The sequence below is a fragment of the Coturnix japonica genome, chromosome 26 (assembly GCF_001577835.2).
Source record: "Coturnix japonica isolate 7356 chromosome 26, Coturnix japonica 2.1, whole genome shotgun sequence".
Classification (NCBI taxonomy): domain Eukaryota; kingdom Metazoa; phylum Chordata; class Aves; order Galliformes; family Phasianidae; genus Coturnix; species Coturnix japonica.
Genome location: NC_029541.1, coordinates 2,817,199 through 2,838,201, shown reverse-complemented (window position 1 = coordinate 2,838,201; position 21,003 = coordinate 2,817,199). Strand labels below are relative to the sequence as shown.

Sequence of the window (21,003 nt, the reverse complement as noted above, 5' to 3'; positions counted from 1 at the left end):
TGCTTGAGTCTGTTGCTGCTGGCTCAATTAAAGACACTCTTACAGCACATCTTTCATTACAAGGATCAAATTCAGGAGCAGTGCTTTGATATGTTCTGATCCCAAACCCTCATGACTATGGTTTCCATGTGCTTCAGTGTGGGAAGCTGATACAGAGCAGATATAAAGTCAAGCTGCACCAAATGCACTCAAGAGCTCTGCAGCATCCAAATGAACACATTTTTCTCTGCTTGTGGTACATTTTGCTTTACTTACCAGTGATGCAAACCTACCTGATATATCAGAACCAAACTCAAACAACTTCCCTCATTCCTGCTCTTAAAATCTAAGCTCAGTAGGAGACAGAATGGGTTATTGCTGCTCCTTACAGAGGGTTTCATGTACAGTGATAGCATACCTGAGTTGTTGCAATAGCTGCTATTTAATCATTAACTCCAATGGGCACTGCAAAACAAGCACAGGTTGTTGTTCTCATTTATCCACAACAGCTCTGACAGCACCTTCACAACTGTACACTGGGAAAACACGCTGGGAACCCAGTATGATACCCATCCATGGTACATTAAAGCAAGCATAGCTCAAAGGAGCTAGTTCTGTCAATTATCTGAGAGCCAGCTCTTGTTTAGTCACAGGAGAAAATATCCCTTCTTTCTCCCAGTGCTGCTCTATTTCTCTCCTTTTTCATCTCAAGGAGGTGTGGAGTTCAGGTGTCCCTGCTTGATGAGCTGGGATCAGCCTGGTACAGCTGGGGACCACATACCTAGGTGAGCAAAGGGAGCAGCTCACTGCTATCATTGTGTTACTAACCCTCCAAATCACCCAGGTCAAAAGCAACCAGCCTCCACCCAAAGCATCTTGCCACCCCACTGCTCATCAGGGTGACTCAGGATGGGTTACCCAGCTCGAGGTAACTCAAGCTCATCCAACAGCAACCCTGATGCCTTCGGTCTCACGCTGCAGCAGCCGGAGCTCACTCCTAATGCAGGCACAGCTGCAGATGGATTGCAATGTGTGGACAGCAGGGACATAGTCCCCATCCCTACCATGGGGCTGTCATGCTGCTGCAGCCTTGCATACTAGAAATCCTTCTCCTTACCTTTTGTAAGGAGCCCATGGGATGCCAGGCTGTTTTGGTGGCAGGTCACCAGGTTTTGTCACCCATGCTTTAGTCCCCACCAGCAAGGTGACTACAGCATTCAATGCACCAGCATGAGCATCCTGGTGATGGATGGGGAAGGGAAACTGCAGATCGTGCTGCGGTGGCAGCTCCGCGGCAGCGACACGCGGTGGCAGTACATGACACACAGTGATGATGATCAAACCTGGTCCACTCCTCCCGCATCCATCCCGAAGGGCAGGAGCACAGCTCCCATAGCACTGTGATGTTGTCCTCACATTGAGGTCAAGCAGATAGCGAAGGAACGGTTAGGAAACAGCCAGAGAAAGCGAGATGCGGGGGGAATTAACCCAGTGCCACAGTTAAAATGAATTATTAACGTCGGCGTGGAAGTAGGGAGGCTTTGTCTTATCGACAGCAATAAAACAGTTATGAGAGCAACCTTTGAGCATGCTGAGTGCTTCCTGGACTGAGGCACCAACACAGCTCAGACCCTTTGGGGCATCTCCTGAGCTGAGTTCTCTGCTCACCCTTAGGCATCAATTCTTACCCCAGTGACAGCTCATGGGGTCCTGTGGGCTCATTGCTGCTCCATTAGCTGTGTTAGAGATCTCAGCTGCCATCCAGGCCCCCCTGAGCTCGGGTTGTGACTTCCTGCATGCCAAGGAGTTCTGGTTCTCACCTGCAGCACGGAATTGTTTCCCACCTTCAGTTTTATGAGCCACATTTTATTGCAATCCGATTGTTTTGCTATCAACATCAATATCAAACCCAAACAAATAGAGGTCCTTAGGGAGACTGATAGAACTGAAGCTGAATCAGTGTTGGGAGCTGGTTATTGCACAAGTTTGGGACAAGGCAACAAAATGACTGCAATTCAAGTCATCAGATAATGATAAAGAAAGCAAAACGGCTGGAAACAGATACAGCTTCATCCAGGGAGAATCTAAAGTGATCAAAAAGCAGGACATGAGGCTTCCAAGCATTCCTGTGCCCCACAAGTTGGAGAGCCCAACCTTTGCACCCTGGCACACTGCAAAGAGCAAAGCTTGACAGTAAGTCCCATCTATTGGCTTTGCTATGAGCTCCAAACCACCTGCTGCTCTCACATGGAGCCTGATGTCCTACAATGTCTATGGGGGATGGGGAGGGCAGGACCAACCCGAGGCGTTTCCAGCCCTGCTGTGCATTGACTGCTTCAATCCATCATCTTTATTTGAAGGAAAAACAGAGCAAAGTCCCATCACAACATCACAACTGTTGCTATGCACACTTCTGCCTTTCCAGAGACGAGGCAACCCAACCAGCTTCAAATGCACAGCAGTTAAAATGCAGCAATTAAATACAGAGAGAAATTAATCACTATGAAATGACAAGAGGGCACAGAGATGCTCTCAAGTGAAGTCCACGTGCCTTAAAGACACGCTGCTTTGATTTCTCAACTTTGATCTCTGTAGCTGATTGTCAATTTGGTTTAATCAGGCCATGTTGCAATGATCCAATATAATTTCCCTCTATTAAAGTAATTATAACTACCTGGAAATCACAGCGCAGCAGTGCAGCCTTTAACACTGTAGAGCTGGGCTTGCTGCAGTGAGAAACCTGAATGAATGTTGAGGCAGAAAACAGACTTTTGCCTTGGAATCTTTGAGAGCATGGAGCCAGAGGATGAGCATTAGGGTGGCTCAGGCTGCAGAAGTGAGTTGAAACACACACAACATCCTGTCTTGATGTTAAGTTCCACCTTCCCAGCAAGGAGCATTTCAATGCTAGCAATTAAAAGCCATTCCTTAGTGTTACATCTTTATGTGTTGTCTTTAGCACTGGGGAATTCCTCTCAAACTGTGCTGTTTCTGCTCCTGGCTTCTTCATTGGTTTCCTTTCCATGTCGCCCACATCATTAAATGGCTAAAAAGGAGCACTCTTCAGGTTCCACATTCAGTACATCACTGTCATTTCTCCTACTTCTGTCATCACTCTGCCTGTCTCCAACTTGCTGAACCTCAAGACAGCAGAACTGTTATTGACTTACATTAAATAATTAAACATCAAGAGCTGAGCAGAGACCTGCAGAGCTGCAGACCAGGAGCAGAAGCATCCTATCTTAAGGTGGGTGATCCTCACTTTGCCCTGTAGTTAGTATCAAAGAGGGTGCAGTGCTATCATACAGCAGCAGCATGTACTGCTCTGATGAACTTCACTTTGCAAAGGATGGATGGCAATATGCAATAGATGTGCAATGTGGGGTTCTTATCTTAGTGCAGGAAGATTGGCATAACCCATTTCTGCTTAAACCTGCCATTGCTTTTAGAGCTATCATCATCCTTTCTTTCCTCTCCTCAAAGCCATCAATGGGATTATTGCATTTGAAGGAAAAACATGAGGTAGATGAGACAGGTTCTTGTGTACATGGAGAGATGCAAGCGGGATGCGCATGGCTGGCACTCAGCTGGAGTTGCTCAAGGTAATTGGACTTGGAAGAAGTGAGATCTACTTCTTAATTAGCCTTTTCATGGCGGTCCTGGAAGGCACAGCCCAGGCATTCGCCAGCCCTGTGCTGACACCCTGCTTGTTGCTTCAGGGTGGGAAATGTGAACGTGTGGGGCTTTGAAGCTGTTGTACGGGATCCCAAAAGGTTGCAGCTGGGTGATTGTGCAAGCATTGCACCCACCCCTATGGAGGCACGGAGCTACAGCAGCCTGCAGACACTTCACATCCAGACACTAATGGACTAATGCCAGGAAGAACTTAGCAACTTAGTGCCAGCACATAATGTATGATATAGGAAGAAAGCCTTGTTGGAATGCTAACTTGAGTAATCAGCAGCAGGGCCAGCTCAATGATGGCAAAACTGGTGACTTCTTCATTAATTTTGGGATGCCAGAACTGCACCCACTGCCTGATACATGGGGGGAGAAGAAAAACAAGGGGAACTGCCCAAAGAGGATGCAGGGCCAGCTGCACCACCACAGCGCTTCTGCCTGCACCGAAAAGGGAAGAGCACATTTCTGCTGTCCCAGCCACACTTCCCATCAGCAGAAAGGCAACTGGGGTTGAGAGCTGGCTCTGAGCTGGGTTTGTAAGCCCCACAGCTGGGGTGCTACAGGAGAGATGCACATAATCCCAATGCAAGGTATGCAAAGTGTGCAAGGCATGCAAGGCCCTTAGAGTGAGCTGCTGCATGGACCAAACCCACATCCAGAGGCATTTATTGCGTATGCTGCTGCCAGGGCTCAGCCCCACGGCTGGGAATAAGGCATTAAAAGAGCAGCCATTTCCTTATTCCTGTCTCCAAAATGCTTTGAAGTTAGCTCAGTGAGTTAGCAAGGATGAAATAAATCAATTGGTTTGTGCCAACTTCAGGCTTGAATCGCGGTGTGGGTCAAGTAAATCTCAAAGAATTTTAGTTGGGACTCCATAGGATGAAATTCCAGTAATTAAAAGTCAATTTTTAACTCGCACAAGGAAGTAATTCCCCTCCTAAACACTCAAACATCACTTCTGCTGAAATCTGGAAATGGATAACAGCGCTCAGCCCAAAGGTTTTCTGCAAGAAGTGAAGTTACAGCTAAGTAAAATAAGGCTAGAAAGATAATTGCACCTTACCAGGAGGGGCGTAAGACATGCTGCTTGGATTCCCAGGAACTGCAGCCATTGCTATTGTGTTTTGCACTGAAAAAAAACAGAGAAGATAAGCTGGAGCCCCCAGGTTGGGCTGCAGAGGTTCTGGACAAGACACAGTGATGTGCTATGGGTCATGGCTGCAGCTGGGCTTGGTAATCATCACTGCCATCCTCAAACTCTCTGTGTGCACCTTTTTGGAGCTGCTCAGCTCTGCAGATCCAAACCACAATCTCCTTTCTGTTTGCTCACAGGGACACCAGCAAAAGCCAGTAACCGAAATGACATTCGGAAGTTTGCCAAGAGAACATTCGAGAAGGGCAAACATGGAGGTTCTCCTCCTCTTTGTGGCTTTGCTGCAAGGTGAGTCAACAGGAAACTCTGCAGACACCAAAGGTTCCTGCTGGAGTTTTGCTGCTCCCCATCACTACGGAGCAGGATGGCCAGGGCTGATGGAGCTTTGCCTGTGTCACCCTGCTTGGGATGGTAAGGTTCCCCATCCATGGGGATGTTCACTAACTAATGCATTTCTTCCCTCCTTCCCCAAAGAACCAGCCTCAAGCACTTTCTATGGGCCCAGGTTTTTGACAGGTGCAGTTGGAAGGTCCGTCACCCACCAGTGCTTCTACTCCATCACCCCAGCCAACAAGCACGACAGAAAGTTCTGGTGTAAAAAGGGCAGAGATGGGGTTTGCTACACCATCATCTCCACCACCGACTTCATCTCAAAAGACTACATGGGCCGAGTGGCCCTGGAGGATGTCCCCCAGAACGGCACCTTCATGGTGACAATGACACAGCTGAAGACAAGTGACACAGGGTCCTACCGCTGTGGCATCGGCCCCACCAACAGGGACCTGTTTGTCAGCCTGAACCTGACAGTATCAGCAGGTACAGTGATGGGACAGGGAGGGGGTCAGGTCCCCTGTGCTACCCATTGCTTTAAGCAGTTGTGGGCATAAAACCCACCAAAACACCAATGTAGAAGGAGGTGACAAGCAAACAGATACAGTGGTGGCACTCACTCTGTTCCTGCAGGTGTGGACACACAGAGTCCAATCAAGATGTTCCTTGGGGAGCTCCGTGGTTCTGTCACCGTCCCCTGCCCACCTGGGGACAGCCATGGGAGCACCAGGAGGCTGTGGTGCAGAGTGGGGAGAAGCAGCTGCATCCTCATTGCAGACACCAATGGCTACGTGAGGAAGAGCTATGAGGGACGGATCTGTATTACCCCTCAGGAGAGCTCTGGAGCATTCAAAGTGCTGATAAATGATTTAAGGCTGGAAGATGCAGGGCTGTACAAGTGTGGGATGGGCAGCCCAGCTGACTGGGACAGCTGGCAGCTGATGGCCCTGCAGGTGACCACAGGTAGGAAGGGGCTTCTGGGGGCTGCTTTACCCCATTGCAGCCACATCAAACACCACCATGACTTCTCCTATCCACAGTCCCTGCCCAGCCACGGAGGGCGAAGTTTCTGCATGGCAGGGTGGGGGGATCACTGTCCTTCAAATGCCACCACGACCCTGCAGGCAGCTACACCACCAAGTACCTGTGCAGGTGGAGGGAAGCCAGCTGTTCCCTGCTGGTGGACACAGATGGGTTTGTGCACGAGTCTTACAAAGGACGCACATGGATCAGCAGCAGCGAGCAGGACAGTGGGAACTACACCGTAGTGATGAGCCAACTGCAAGAGGAGGATGCAGGGTGGTACTGGTGTGTGGCCAGGAACGGGCATGAGGAGCACACGACCTCCATGAAACTGAGCATCGAGAAGGGTAGGTGATGGCTGGAAACACAAATCAATCCTTTCCATTTTGTTAATCACTCTTCCCCCATATCCCTTTATGGACACCCCCTTCAAATACTCACCTTTGGACATGATGTCAGGTTTTTTTCCATCAGCAGATGTGAAGTGAGATGTGCAAATCACTAGCAACTCTGGAATAAAAGAAAAAGATGAATATTTAAGTGCCCAAACCATTTTCTTTGCAGAAAACTTCACTCCACAAAACCCAGCAAGGCACAATTCTGTGAACTCCACTTTGCCATTAAGGTCATCTTCCAACCATATAGTGGCACAGAGGAGCACCACATGGCCAATATACACCATGGGACCAACAGACACCATGGGACCAACAAACACCATTGGGCTGACATACTCTGTGGGGCCAACAGACACCACTGGGCTGAGGCACACCACGAAGATGGCATCCAACATGGGCACCAGCACTGAGGGCACCAGCTCCCATCCACCAGTTCTCCCTTCCAGCACCTTTGTGACCTCCCGCAGTGAGACCTACAGCCATAAGTAAGTTCATGGCCACCTTTCCTATAGGCACAACCTTAGTGCTTTGCTCCTGTCTGCCCAGTTTCCCTGCGCTCTATGCAGATTATAAACTCCAATAGGAGAGAGGAGTAATTAGAAGAGCAGTAGGCAAACATATCTCATGTCCATCTGTGGTGTGGGTCTTTGAACTTGTCTTGAATTTTTGATGCTGGTCACTCCTGTAGGTCAGACACCAGAGCCAATAGATGTGTTTCTGCCTGTTTTCCTTTGGTTAGAATGGAGACAGGCCATTAAGCAACAGCAGGCTTGAGCAATAGTGCTGGTGAATCAGTAGCTGTCTCGCTGCACACCTTATCCCAGTCATTATAGGCAGCCAGGAACAGTACGGTGTTTGGGTGCATTGCATAAGGATCTATCTTTGGATGAGGTTAAACATAAGACCAGGAGCTATTTTAGCCTGTAGTTACTTCATAGCACTTCTCTACCAAAATCCGTGCTGCTCACCTGGTGATTTTAAGCTCCTGTGCTTCCTGCTAACGAGGACCAGGACAGCCATGAACTTTTGGACCCTTCAAACCCCCACCTATGGCACCATCCAGCACTGGATGATTTGCATAGCTGGCACAGGCACATCAGATACTGCGGTATCAGTCGTAACTGAAGAAAAACCACAAAGTCCACAAATCCATCTCAACATCTCCAGCAGCAACCCAGCTCACCTTGGAGCCTGCATAAAAAGCACCATCACTCCATCCCCTGCAGCCTCCTTCAGGCCAAAAAGAGCATGTTGCCAACCTCAATTCACAACCCTGTATAAAGGGTTGGATTCTTCACTATCTGCGTGTACAACACTGATAATGCTTATGGTGTTTTTTGTAAGGAGACAGCATGTAGATGCCCTGTAACAGCATGAGAGCCTACAAGAGCTCACAGAGGGAGCCTGAAGCTTGCTTGGGAATTTGCATGGTAGAAATAGCTCCTTTTCCTTTTGGGAAGGATAAGTCAATGTGCAGCACAAACCCTGTGTGGTAGAGCAGAGGTAGCTGTAGAAATTACTTCCTCATAAGCCAAACTCCAGATCAAATGACTTCAAGTCTTGCTTGACTTTGTTGACTGTTCTCCTTTGAGTCAATCAGGCTATTTGCTATAAAACCTGCAGCCTGCATTCACCCACCCGGTAACTGATTATGAATCCTATTTAGTTCTGATGGTTCTTCTTTCCAGCTCATCAGGTGGATTCTCTCTGCTCTCCATTGTGATACCAGCTCTGGTCTTGCTGATTTTCATCATAACCACTGCTCTCATCCTTACCAAAATAAAGCTTTGTAAGGAGATGGGTAAGTTGGCCAGGAAACACCTTTTGCGTTACAGCTGTTTCTTCTGGAAGGGCTTTGCTTGCATTCTCGGGGAGCAGAATGTTGAAGGGCTGTGTTGGGATGGAAGAACATCTCACTCCCCCACATACGTGTATCTAAATCAGGAGAAGGAAGAAGCACCCTGAGACAGACAGAAGCTGTGCTGAGTCCCACAGAGGAGCAAAGGATGGAGGAACTCAGCAGCCCAGACAACACCAATGGATGCAAGGCAGAGTCAGGCAGACATCGGTGGGTGTTTTCTTGCAATTCATGCTGCAAATGCCAGCTGCCTTAAAAGGAGAGTCCCAAAACAGATATTAAGGTAGCCATGCAGCAGCTCAGCATGTAAAACATCCCTGCAAGACAAATGTTGAGTTCACACTCCTGGAACTGCCGCCTTTATCCTTTACCAAGAATCATTAAAAGCCATAATCTTCAAAATAATTTGATTAAATCCTATACAAGGCCTATAAATTTATTTCAGTGGCGATTACAACTCTTGCTGACGCATTCTGAACGCGTTATCGCTCTTCCTGCTTGCTTGTTCCAACAAAATCTAATTGCTTGCAACCTCTTGCAGTATTATGTAGAAGCAATCCTTGATCAGTGTTGCAATCATACCATTTTTTTCTGCCCCACATATACAGGATAATACGTGCTCTCCTTGGAAGGTTCGGGCAGACCAGGTTGTGTGTAAGTATCTTCTGTTGGGTAGCATATAAAACCAATGGAGGACTGGTAACACTGCTGTAGAAAACACCCATGGAGACATTTCCAAGCATGGAGATTTATAGTGACACTTCTCCATCACAAAAATAACATCCAAATGACTGTCACAGTGATTCAAGTAGTTTAATGATGGCATTTTCCTGTTCCCATCACGGTGCTCTTACATCCCAGCTCTCCGATGCTATAAGCAGCTGTTAATATTTCAGAGGCAGACTGTTGCAAAGGGAAATTGGTCGTGACAACTTGTGCCCTCTGGAACACACCAGTGTGTGGATGCTTACGTGCTTTTCCCTCTTTTCACAGGAATCCTTCAGTGAAAAATACTCTTTCCAACATGAATGATGGGAATCCAGACAGGCCCCCCTTCTTCTCAGAGCACGATGTACATGAGCTCAGAAGCTTCTTTATTGAAAGGCAAGGCACAGCTATAACCTCGAAGCAAGCAGTACTTCTTTCTTCCTCCCCATTCTGCAGCCAAATGCCTTGCTGTGTAGTTTGTAGAGAACTAAATGAGGCAATTAGCCATGCTGTTCCTGTATGCGGACCTGGCTGTCTCCTGTAGAGTAAAGCACCCTAATGGGGAGCTGGGCACGGAATGGAAGGATCCTCAGGGCTACAGGTCTTACTTTTGAGTATCTTCATCCTTAAGGATTTGTTTTGCAAAGCACAAACCATGTCGGACTTCAGTCCAACACCAAAGATTTCAGCCCAGCAGCAGCCCAGACTACGTGCCATACTTCAGCCTGGAAAAAAAAAAGCAAAGCAAAGCAAGGGTTGTTTGTGTTCTGGAGATGCCAAAGTGCTTTGGCACCTGTGACTTGGCAAGACGACGTTTCCTTGTCTGTTAAAGCAAATATATTTGCGTAACTCCATCTTGTTCAGAGACAAAGGATCAGTTTCTGGTAAAACTTCAAGGGCAAAGACAGAGGTTTGGATAAAGCAGCTGTTAGTCCATCAGGAACTGCCTCCTGTCCAAGGTGCCCAAGTGGCTGCAGGTCCTCACCAGCTGCTTTCAACCAGGGTTCCTCTGCCTACAGTTGTGCCACCATTTCCAGCTCCTTCCAAGCACATCTCTGTGCACATCAGCAGCCAGACAGGTGGTGGGGAAGGCGACACACAGACATCTGAAAAGAAAAGGCTCTCCTGAGAACAGGAGGTGTACAGAAAGCAAACACACCTGTGTTTATTGTGGCCAAGTGCAAACCCCAGAGCTGCTGTCCTTCTCTAGCTCCTCAACTTTCCCTATGAGCAGGTGAGGAAGTCTTCATGTGGCCCTGAATTAAACAATAATTATTACCTTATTAGAATAAAGGAAAGCAGGTTAATGACTCATCCCACACAAACAATTCAGTTGTCTCTGATTTTGTGCTTTCATTCAGTTCCATTTCCAACAATCCCACTCTTCACAAGGAACTCTTGCTTGGGACCCCTCGTGCCACAGCAGGGGAGCAGATCAGCAAGGCTAACCAGCAGAAAACCAGTGACAAAGATGTTTTCACCCAGATTTGCCCCATCAAACACTTCCTCTATTGGTTTGGGATGTCACATTTTGGGTAAATAGGTGAGCCCTGCAGAAGGAAGCTCTCCTTCTTAATGCTAAATGTGGCCGTGACTCAGGGTGCAATGCTGAAGAAGGAGGGACAGGACCCCAGCACAGTCCGCACAAAGCAGACCCTTCAGTTGGCATCAAGCTGAATCCCTTCCCAAAGCCAGCAGAGGTACATGGGCAGCATCCTGAGCCAGAGCCCCCCCTTGGTTGCACAACAACAGGGTGCAACTTGGAGGCTGTGCCAAGTGCCAGCAGAACCAGGAGAGACATTGGCTGCTCTGCTCTCACGTGGCTCAGGGCTCACTTGGGCTTGGATGCTGTTCCCTTAAGTCACAACAGGTGGAATTGCAGGGCTAGTAGTATGAGTATTTAAAACAGGCTGGCACTGCCCGAGCCTGGTGTCCTGGAAGGAGACAGGACAGACACACAGACACACACAAGGAGGTCCTGGGGTCAACCACAAAGCCAGGAGTGGTGAAGCAAAGAGAAAGCAAGAAGTGCAGAATGGTCTGCAGAAGTAACCTGGCATGTAAGTAATGCTTCTTCGTTGTCTTCCTCTCCCTCATTCATCTCCAGGTAGCAGCTCTGTACAGCTGTGCATGGACATGCAGGTCTCGCTGGTGAAGAGATGCTGATTTACTTCCAAAAAAGCTCAGAAGTGCAGAATCAACTCATAATGTGATCTTCCTTCTCTATGGTAGACTTCTAATCTTCTATTTCTGGAAATAAGTTTAATTATCATTACAATCTTTGCACCGATTGGAAATAATTGTTAGTAAATACTATTGCGGTCATTACAGCCTTTTGAATGGCAGCAGGGAGCCAGTCACAAGGATGTGGATTTGGGACTGTACCATAGCAAAGGGTGGGTTTCTGCACACCTAAATGCTGACCACACAAAGTCCTTTCGGGCTTTCAATGCATCTGTATGCAGAAATAATGCAGACTTGTAGAAGTCTCAGTTTCACTTTCCAGCCCAAGAGACTAGAAACAGAAATAAGAAAGAAGTGAACTATTCAAATCCCATCCGAAAAGCAACAAGTTAGTACGGGGGCACATCTAACAGCTTAAAGGAGCATCCAATCAGGTCATCAGCACCACCTCAGCGCAAACTTCAGCCATAACCATGGGGATCATCTGGGCGTTCTTTCTCATTTGTTGTCCAAAATATAGTGCTCACCTCTCAGCTTTACCTGGAGCAAAAGGGTAATCAGCATCACATGAACAGTAGTTTGCATCCATGCAGCTCACCCCCAGTATAAATGGGTCTGATTCTAAAAGAATTAGAGGGAGAAAAAGATATTACTGCATTCTGTATGTTGTTTCTTAATTATGGGAATAACAGCAAAGCAGAATTGTCATATGAGCCAGCTCTCCATGTTCCATTGATCCCAATGCATGTCCTTGACACTGGTCATTGTTAAGAGCAATAGTTAATGGCTAATAGATTACATACTGTTGATCCCTTGCAAGCTGCGCCATGTGAGTACACCAGTATCTCAGGTGAGAAACTTGCAGCTGAGTCAGCAGAATTTGGGAACTGAACTCTGTTTTTTCATACCCACTCAGGGCAGCTCCTTGCTTGCACTTGCATAAGGAGTTTCAAGACCTGATCTCCTCTGTATCATCTAATCTGAGGACATTTCCACCCCAGTGGCCAAGTCAACCCTCCTAGGGAGAGCAGGGCTCATGGAGCAGCATGCAGAGCCCACTTGGCAGTTCTGTGCTGTTCAGCTTTGAAATACGTGATGCGGGGGCAGGAAAGAGGAAGGAGCCAACAATTTTGATGTCGCAAGATGAAAGTTTGATTCCACTTCAGAAAAGCAAGGTTTGAGTTGTATCTAAAAAAAAACAAAAAATCCCACCAGCACCACCTACCACCACAGCAAGAAATGAGTACAAACCCAGCCTACAGCTGGTGCTGATCCAAAGAGAACCAATTCTGCAGTATCAGGAGGGGGCACAGTGGGAATAACTGGGCTCCCTCTCCTCTTCTCCTGGCCAGCTCATAGAATTACCTCCCAGACAGTCTCACACTCAGGTTAACACATCAGTCTATTAAGTCCCTACATGCAAAATGTTGGTCTCAGCAGTCCAAAGAATGAGTGCTACTCCTGCACCAACCAAGGCAACAAACCCAGCTGCATCTTGAGCCCAATGGAACAGCTCAGAGATGAGAGCAGCAATGTCACACTGTCCCATGCAAAGGATGGAGGCATACACGGAGTCTATGCAACCCCTCCTGCATGGTGTGACCCAATTTGGCTTCTATTGGAAGCTACAGGGAGCACACAAGCCTCGTGCTTCATGCCAGACCCCACGAGGATGCAATGGCTCTCTCAGAACCACCCATGGGAGCAGTATTAATGCAGATTGCATGTACAGCCACTTACTTGCACTCCCGCGCAGCTCAGCAGCACTTTCCCTTAGCTGTGATCTGAGATTTAATCCTGTCCTCTGACTGAAGGCAGCAAATCCAGCAACAAAACTCCTCTGAAAGCACAAAGGAAGCCTAGATGTGTATTAGTGGGCTCAGAGTGATTCTCCTCCAGCACTTTCAACTGTGATTGCTTCATGCAGAGCACCCAACAGTGCTCAGCCATGCCCTGGGTAGCATCTCTGAGCACACAGAACAGCGTAGAGGGTTTCCATGCAACCTGCTCCATGGGTCAGGCCAGACTTTAAGTAACATGTGGCTGTGCACAGTATGTGCCTCCATTCATTCAGCAAGTGATGCAAGGCAACAGCATCAGAGCAGAGGCTGAGCAGAGCTGTGGCCTCAGATAGAGATGCAAAACCTTTCTGCTCGTCCAGGTGCAGACCAATCTGGCACATCTTTCTGGGCACAGGTGTAGCTTCATTTCTAAAGAGACCTCCATAACCCTTCACTGCCCAGCAGCCAATTGCTTTGAGAAGGAATCAGGCCAACACAAACCTTGTTAAGAGGGGGGAAAAGCTGACCCATGACCTGTCCTTGTCCAGCCCTGCAGTGAGGGCAGCAGCAGCCACAGGAGCCCTGTGGGTCTGTGTTGTGCAGCACTGTTTACTTTCCACAGCACACAGTTTGTTTGCCCTGCTGGCTGCATGTGGGATAAGTATGAAGAAGCATTTTTCATGCTCACTGGGTTAATTATTAGCCATAGACAAGTGGACAGCGAGCAATTAAAAGTCCCAATACAAGGAAGAAAGCATAACAGAGTGCCTTTCATCTTCACACGGAAGCAAAGGCATTTTTCTTCTACCGGGAATTACCCCTAATAAAACAAACCCTATCACCTGATGCCCAGAAATCAAATTCCTGTGACTGTTTATAAAGACTTTCCTTGGCATCCATCATCTTCATTATAGCTTGTAAGAATTAATGGGTAGATCAACAGCCTGGAAATGCATCTGCTCACTATGGAGACTCCTATAGCACACTCAGATCACCATGAATTAAAAGTCTTGTCTTTCCCTGGGTCATTGCTGATATCAAAGCAGGGAAAAGCGATAAATATCCATCCTATGGGCATGTTTCAGGGAATGAGAAGCCTGGTTTGGTGCTCCCCTAAGCCATGGTTTGGGTCCTACCAGGACTACACAGCTCTGCTTATCCACAGTGTTTAAATCTCCGCACCTCATCAACTTTATCAGCAGCCAAGGGGAGAAAAGGCCCAACTCTACCACGTCCTTGAATAGAACAGGGAAGCAAAGATCAGAAATTAAATACGGGCTCCAGACAGGAACTGCTCTACACAAGCAGGTTTTCCCAAGGAGCGGTTTTGGCACCCGGGCTCACAAAGGAACAAACCCTTCTTTCACTGCATGGACAACAAACCAGCACAAGTGGCATTAGCCTTTGGCAAGGGTCATGAGAGCAGCCCAGCTCTGGGCACCCTGAATTCCAGCCCTGCACCTTTTGGGCCATATGTGAACTTCAGCCCTTCTACTGTGCTAAGGTGGACAAGTAGTCACAGTGCCACGTAGCAAAACAGGCAAGGACAGATATCAGCTCCCCATTTCCTATTAAATTTCTTGACGAGTGATTAAATGTTGTATTTCTCTCTAACAGCCTCAGTGCTCTCAACATCCAGGCAGAGAGATTATCAAGTGACTTGACCACAAATCATTTTTGCAAGTGCTGTCATTCACCAGTTTCCGTGCCTTTTCCAGGGAACGCAAGAAGAATGACTTTACTGGCATCCATCCTCCTGCTCTCCTTCCTCCCAGCTGAATCTGCAAAAAGCAGATATCCTCCCAAATCAAGTAAGTGCAACGTTAAACCAGATGATACACTCCTAAGGGAGAGAGAAGGGTTTAGGGTCCCCATTCACACCCACCATTGCCTTGGGATCTTTCAGAGCACACCAGGACACGCAGCCCTTTGCACAACCATGGTTGCAGACCATGCACACCCAATGGGTTTTCTTCTTGCAGGCTTAAACCCAGTGTTCGGACCGCAGCAGGTGTATGGCCTGATTGATGGCTCTGTTAGCATCAAGTGCTTCTACCCTCCCACCACAGTGAACAGACATGATAGGAAATACTGGTGCAGGGAATCATCCAGGAGCTGCCCAACTGTGGTATCCACCAGCGGGTTCATAGCACAAGGCTACAAGGGAAGAGTCACCATCACTGACTTCCCGGAGCAGGGTGTTATGTTGGTCAACATCTCACAGCTGAACCTGGCAGATCGAGGCACCTACCAGTGTGGCATTGGGCTCAGCGGCAGAGGACTCTCCAACAGGGTCAGCCTGGACATTTCTGAAGGTAATCACAGCCTTTTTCTTCCCCTTTCTGATAGAGCTCCATGGGATGTCTGCCCAGGAAGAGATCAGGGTGTTCCATGCTTCAAGGGTCTTTTTCCCCACTAATGTTCATACAGAACGTATTGTTCTTTGACCAAAAATCTGACATAGAAGTCAGTTATAACACTCTATGTGACAAACCTCAGCTACTGAAACACAGGGAGAGGTGCTCACAGCAGGACTGCTCATCACCCAGCTTCCAATAGGGAACACTGACAGCTCTTTGATTACACAGGTCCAAACTTACCCGAAGAAGCTGAGCTCTTCTACGTGGAGCTGCATGGCTCTGTGAGCATGAGCTGTGACTTCGGGGGGGATTACGCCAGCACGAGGAAGTTCTTGTGCAAGATGGAGAAGGGCGGCTGCCGCAACATCGTCGACACGTATGGGAAAATAGATGAGGATTTCCAAGGGAGAGTCCTGCTGAGCAATGAAAACACAGAGGGTGCGTTCAGCATCACGATAACCCAGGTGGATTGGGAAGATGCTGGCCTGTACCTGTGTGGGGTTGGCTCCTATGGAGAGTATGGAGAAACAAAGGAGCTGGATTTGCACGTCTATGAGGGTGAGTGAGCTGTTCCCAACGCTTTGTTTCCCTTTAGCCTCTGCTTTTCTTTAGAAGCACCATTAATTGCTCAAGGAGAACTTTAAAACCACCTTTCACTTAGCAGAGAGGCCAGAACTGAGAAAGGCTGATGCACAAAGAACCATCAGAGGATTTGGGATAGGAAAAGGCCTGGCAGAACCCTTGTGGTCAATTCAGACAGTGCCAGAATGGTCCCCTCATATCTGCACCCCGAGCATCCCCTGGCTGTACTTGAGCTTTGCCACATGGAACAAGGTAGGCAGCTCAGGCTGCTCATTTCATTGTCATCTCCAGGTACAAAAGCTCCACAAGGAAAGCAGACAATATTTGGAGTAAAAGGAACTTCAGCAACCATCGATTGTCACTACGACCCAACCAAGAGTTACTCGCTGAAGTATTTGTGCAAATGGAGAACCACAGGCTGTGCTCGGATCATAGATAACAAAGGCTTCGTGCCGGGTCCTTATGAAGGACGAGTGGCCATGTTTGACAACCCAAAGAATGGCACATTCAGCATCATCCTGAACCAGCTGCGCAGCAATGATGAGGGCTTCTATTGGTGCATGACAGATGATCAGAGGGAGAGGAAAACAACAAAGGAGCTGAAGATCATAGAAGGTATGAACCCATAAGCAGCAGTTCCACTCTCTTGATACAAGACAACCTACCATGCTTCATAGAATCATTAAGGTTGGAAAAGACCTCAAAGGTCATCATGTCCAACCACCACAATGGAGTAGATCTCACATTTTGGGAAGAGATGTGAGTAAAAATTCTGATGTCATGAGGCAAATCATTATGACAGTCTCCCCCCAGCTTTATCCTGACATCTATGTGGGATCCCCACCATTAATTTAGTAACATAAAGGGATAATTTCTCTCAAGGTCAGACCTCCTGGTTCACCATCTCCAGCAGCTCCTCATCCTTTGGGTACCAGTCCCACTGCTGAACCACTAACTGCAGCCTCACACTGTGTTTGCCCTCACAGGAGAGCCTGGATTAACAGGAAAGCAGGAATTGCAAGCACAAGTGGGTTCACGAGTGGACTTGACATGCTCCTACACATGCAAGTACTACTCCTATGAGAAGTATTGGTGCAAGTGGAGCAGAGAAGGCTGCACCCCATTGACTGCTTCCGACCCAGGGCTGGATGTCAACTGTGACATTGCTAACAAAACAATCATCCTGAGCATCGACCCTGTGACAGTGGAGGACCAGGGGTGGTATTGGTGTGGGGTGAAGCGCAATGGTCACTATGGGGAGACCATGGCAGTGTCCCTGCAGGTGGATGGAGGTGAGTCCCAGGGATCAAAGCTCGGGGGGGGGGGAACCAGCTGAGAAGAGTCCTCTCCTTGTCCACTAGGTTGCAGCACCTCAAAACAGAAATACTCCCACATGTGGGCTCTCCCAGACCGGCTGCCTTGGTTCCCATTCACAAAACCCTTCCAGTCCTATAATCACTTCCTCCCAGCACCATTTTCAACCCCATCTTCACTAATAGTTGCTCTCACAATCCATAGCATCGCTTGAAATCATGCAGCCTCCAACATCAGTCACACAAAGGGCTGTGTGTAGCTCCAAGGGGCTCATTCGTCATTATAGACACAAAAGCAGTGGGATGGAGAATAGAAGAGCTGCCCCCCAGTTCCCTATGAGCAAAGAAGGGGCTCAGCATCAGCTTTGGAGCAGTATTTTAGGGTACTCAAACCTCACCACCCTTCTTACCTTCATCATGCAGGGAAAGCCGCCAACATCAGCCCAGAGCTCCTGGATCTGGAAGCCAGCAATGCTGCTGCTGCTCCTGCTCCCAATGAGGCTGTTCCACGGGGCAGAGCCAACAGCGATGCTGGGGTGCAAAGTGCAGCTGCCTCAGAAAGGTCAGTCCTTCCCCAGACTCTCTCATGCATTAGTTTTGCTAAGTTAACTTCTTGTTGACAGGCAGTTTGCACACACTGTGCTCAGTTTAGCAATGAAGAAAATATCTTTTTTTCCCCAAAGAAATAAGCTCAAAGCATCAGAAAGAGCAAAAAGTCACAGCAAAAGACATGGAATTACTCTCTAGATAAGGTAAACGCCATCTCAGAAGGAAATAACTGGAAGTTCCAGGTACAGGAAAGTTGATTTAAAGCATTTCTGACAAGATTAGAGAGCCTTCCTTCACACATTTATTACTCAACTGCTACTGCAGCTGCTTGGGCAATACCTCCATCCAACACCTTCACTTATCCTCCTGTGATGTGCTCAGATCAGTTCATTGATTGCATTACATCACACACGTCCAGATTTACCATCCTATATCGACATGTAGATGGAAATCTATGTACACCATACAGTCCAGAATGAGACTATAAGAAAATGCCTTTCATAGCTCAATGCTCCACCTTCCTCTCTTCCAGCTCTGAGCAAAGCTCTGGCTCCAACACTCTTGCTTTAATCCTGGGCCCCGTTGGTGCAATGCTCTTGGTCCTTGCTACAGCTTTTGCTGTCTTTAAATACCGTCAGATCAGGCGATCAGGTGAGTCCTTGCCCTGTGTAAGCCCCCAGGTGTCACTAATATTAAGATAAAAGAAGCATATTTAGTGTGTGCAGGCTGAAGGTGCTCCCAGTATCACTATAAATCCTTCTCCTGTGCAGACCTGGTGTCAGTGGGCAGCTACAGGACCAACATCAGCATGTCAGACTTTGAGAACGCAAAGGAATACGGAGCAAACGACAACCCCTGCATGAAGCAGAGCCAGGAGACCCAGCTGGGAGGGGATGGTATGGCACTGCTCACAACCCCAAGCTTTGGAGAAGGCAGCAAAGGGCTTGTAGAAGCCCAACAGCTGCTGAGACATCACACTCTAACACTTACCTTTCTGTCTGTGCAGAATTTGTCACCACCACAGTCAACGTTGAAAGCACCGCTGAGACAAAGAAGGCAAAACGGGTAAGGGGAGGTGGGAGAAAGCACACTGACCTGCAGCCCCAATGCAGCCCTACAGCATCACCAAAACAGCTGCCCCAGCCCCTGGGCCCTATTTGTAGCCAGGTGCCTCCATCATTGCTAAGTCAGCCCACCTGCTGCAGGTCAACCCCCAGGGGGACTGTAACCCCTTCCAGCCCATGCACCAACACACAGCACAAGGTTAGAGCATCTCTTTTAAACCCCCAGCCACAGGTTAGCTATAGTTGCAGGTGCCAAGAGTTGAACCAGATCTACACAGAGACCCCCCTCAAAGCCAGGAGCCCCAGCTTTTTACCTAAATAGTTTTTGCAGCTATTTTCCTGCCTTGAGAATCCACAAACTCAGGCAATTTTTGTGCATAAACCCTATGGACGAGCAATACTTTCCACACACACCCCTCCTCCCCACCACTGCCCATCACCCCTCACCATATCCTCCATCCCTCCTGCAGAACTCCAAGGAAGATGCTGACCTCGCCTACTCTGCCTCACTCCTCACCCCCAGCACCGTCACCCAGAGCCCTGCGGGGGACAGCACAGCCCCATCTGAGGCCCCTCCTCTGTGGGGTGGCTCAGTGTGAGGGTGAGGGATGGGGACACGCATTGGGGGTGGCTCTGCTATGGGGCTCACTGCTAGAGCTCAGCCTGCTGCAGTGCTTGCTGCTGCCCTTGTTTGCTATCGCTTGATTTTCTGTCTTTAAATTCAGCTTGGAGCAGAGATTCAACCAGAATCATAGAGGCTGAGCCCCAGCACAGCCAGGGCCCTCTTCAATGCTCCCGAACACTACAAGATATATATTTTTAAACCTTATCTTTTTTAATTTCTATTTTTTTTCCCCCCTTCCCCTGGAAATCCCTTTAGGGCAATGCCTTTCGCTTTTGATTCCTGTCTGCTCTCCTGGTCATAGGGCAGCAGCTGCAGACCAGGAGTGCCTGGGGGTGTTCATGTCCAATAAAGATACAAGCAGCTTTCAGCAGACCAGGCGGGCTCTCAGTCTGTGGCAGAGCACGGGGAAAGCACAGAATGGTGTTAATTAATATGACAACCCATTTAAGTGATTAAGCAATAGGCACCAGAGGTCAGACGACCTGGCTGGTTTTGTGTTCCTCCAGGCAGAAGCAACGATGGCTGTAATTAAAACAGTGTTGTCTCCCAGTCTTATCCTCCAGAGTGGGTTATTCAATAGAGAAAAGCAATTTATTTGTGCATGGCCGTGTGAGCCCTGCTGCCTGTAGGTCAGATCCTGGTGAAGAGAGCAAAACACCCTGCAGGTAAAGCCTTGCAGGAGCAGTGAGGATGGAGATGTGACAAAGAAAAGCAGCAATTCACCCCGAACACAAGAAATTCTGCACATCCCCAGGCAGCACCCAGGGTGGTGAGAGGCAGAGAGAATGGAGGAGATAGGCAGCAATAGCACTGACCTGCTCAGGTTCCCTGGTTCTGCCTCGGTTATGTGCATCTCTGACAGCAAGTGGCAAAATATAAAGAATAAGGAGCATTACTGCATCCTCTCCTCTGAAGCGTGGAGCAGCATTGGGAGCAGCAGGGACAGGATGGGTCTGTGCCTGCCTGCGGTTGCTGGGAGTGAATGAACAGTTCTGGTGCAATAGGAAACACATCCCCAGGGGCTGAGCAGCAATTCAGCTGCAGGAGAATGCTGTGGTTTGGAAATCTCCAGCAGGAGAAAACCCCTTTCTCTCTCCCTTTGTGAAGCAGTTTCCTCCTCCACCTGCCCCTGGGTGGCCTTTCCTTTGCATGTGCGTGGATAGGAGCATGGAAGTCACACTGCAAAATGCTGTATATGAGAAAGTAAGTGAAGTGAAGGAGGGCCTAGAAGCATTTCCTTTTTGGCATAAGTAAATGCTTGAGCAAGGATGGTGAGCAATCACTGTGTGTGCAGCCATATGAGGCTAAAGAGCCCTAAAGAGGTGGGGATGGGAGGAAGCTCTCCATCGTGCACAATGGAAGTGATCCCATGGACAAACATAACTGCACATCGCTCCAGTTGGAGTTTCCAGCATTGG

At 48.3% G+C, this 21,003-nt stretch overlaps 2 protein-coding genes and 1 long non-coding RNA gene across 9 annotated transcripts; 2 read left to right on the top strand and 1 right to left on the bottom strand.

Annotated features, from left to right (window-relative positions):
* Positions 1 to 1,254: 1,254 nt before the first annotated feature.
* On the bottom strand, positions 1,255 to 13,600 carry LOC107324791. 4 transcript variants are annotated; one of them, XR_004309678.1, is made up of 5 exons: positions 13,052 to 13,600; positions 10,287 to 11,932; positions 6,608 to 6,676; positions 6,288 to 6,524; positions 1,255 to 4,789 (listed from the first exon to the last, which is right to left on the bottom strand). It is a non-coding gene; the product is annotated as an uncharacterized LOC107324791 (long non-coding RNA). The 4 variants fall into 4 exon arrangements; XR_004309679.1 differs by lacking the exon at positions 13,052 to 13,600 and adding an exon at positions 12,224 to 12,305; XR_004309680.1 differs by lacking the exon at positions 13,052 to 13,600 and having other exon boundaries at positions 10,287 to 11,642; positions 11,839 to 12,080.
* On the top strand, positions 3,144 to 11,148 carry LOC107324775 (polymeric immunoglobulin receptor-like). 4 transcript variants are annotated; one of them, XM_015885110.2, is made up of 9 exons: positions 3,144 to 3,226; positions 4,993 to 5,101; positions 5,288 to 5,629; positions 5,777 to 6,106; positions 6,184 to 6,513; positions 6,731 to 7,046; positions 8,250 to 8,362; positions 8,506 to 8,629; positions 9,028 to 11,148. In XM_015885110.2, the coding sequence occupies exons 2-9, from the start codon at positions 5,020 to 5,022 to the stop codon at positions 9,131 to 9,133; spliced, it is 1,743 nt and encodes a 580-aa protein (XP_015740596.2). In that variant the 5' UTR covers positions 3,144 to 3,226; positions 4,993 to 5,019; the 3' UTR covers positions 9,134 to 11,148. The 4 variants fall into 4 exon arrangements, with proteins under 4 accessions (XP_015740596.2, XP_015740594.2, XP_015740592.2 ...); XM_015885108.2 differs by having other exon boundaries at positions 4,993 to 5,629; positions 9,028 to 9,073; positions 9,413 to 11,148; XM_015885106.2 differs by having other exon boundaries at positions 4,993 to 5,629.
* PIGR (polymeric immunoglobulin receptor) lies at positions 10,964 to 20,134 on the top strand. Its single transcript, XM_015885111.1, has 11 exons — positions 10,964 to 11,187; positions 14,811 to 14,903; positions 15,075 to 15,407; positions 15,681 to 16,010; positions 16,326 to 16,649; positions 17,021 to 17,326; positions 17,771 to 17,909; positions 18,429 to 18,547; positions 18,667 to 18,792; positions 18,903 to 18,961; positions 19,431 to 20,134. The coding sequence occupies exons 1-11, from the start codon at positions 11,163 to 11,165 to the stop codon at positions 19,557 to 19,559; spliced, it is 1,983 nt and encodes a 660-aa protein (XP_015740597.1). The 5' UTR covers positions 10,964 to 11,162; the 3' UTR covers positions 19,560 to 20,134.
* The last annotated feature ends 869 nt before the right edge of the window (positions 20,135 to 21,003 follow it).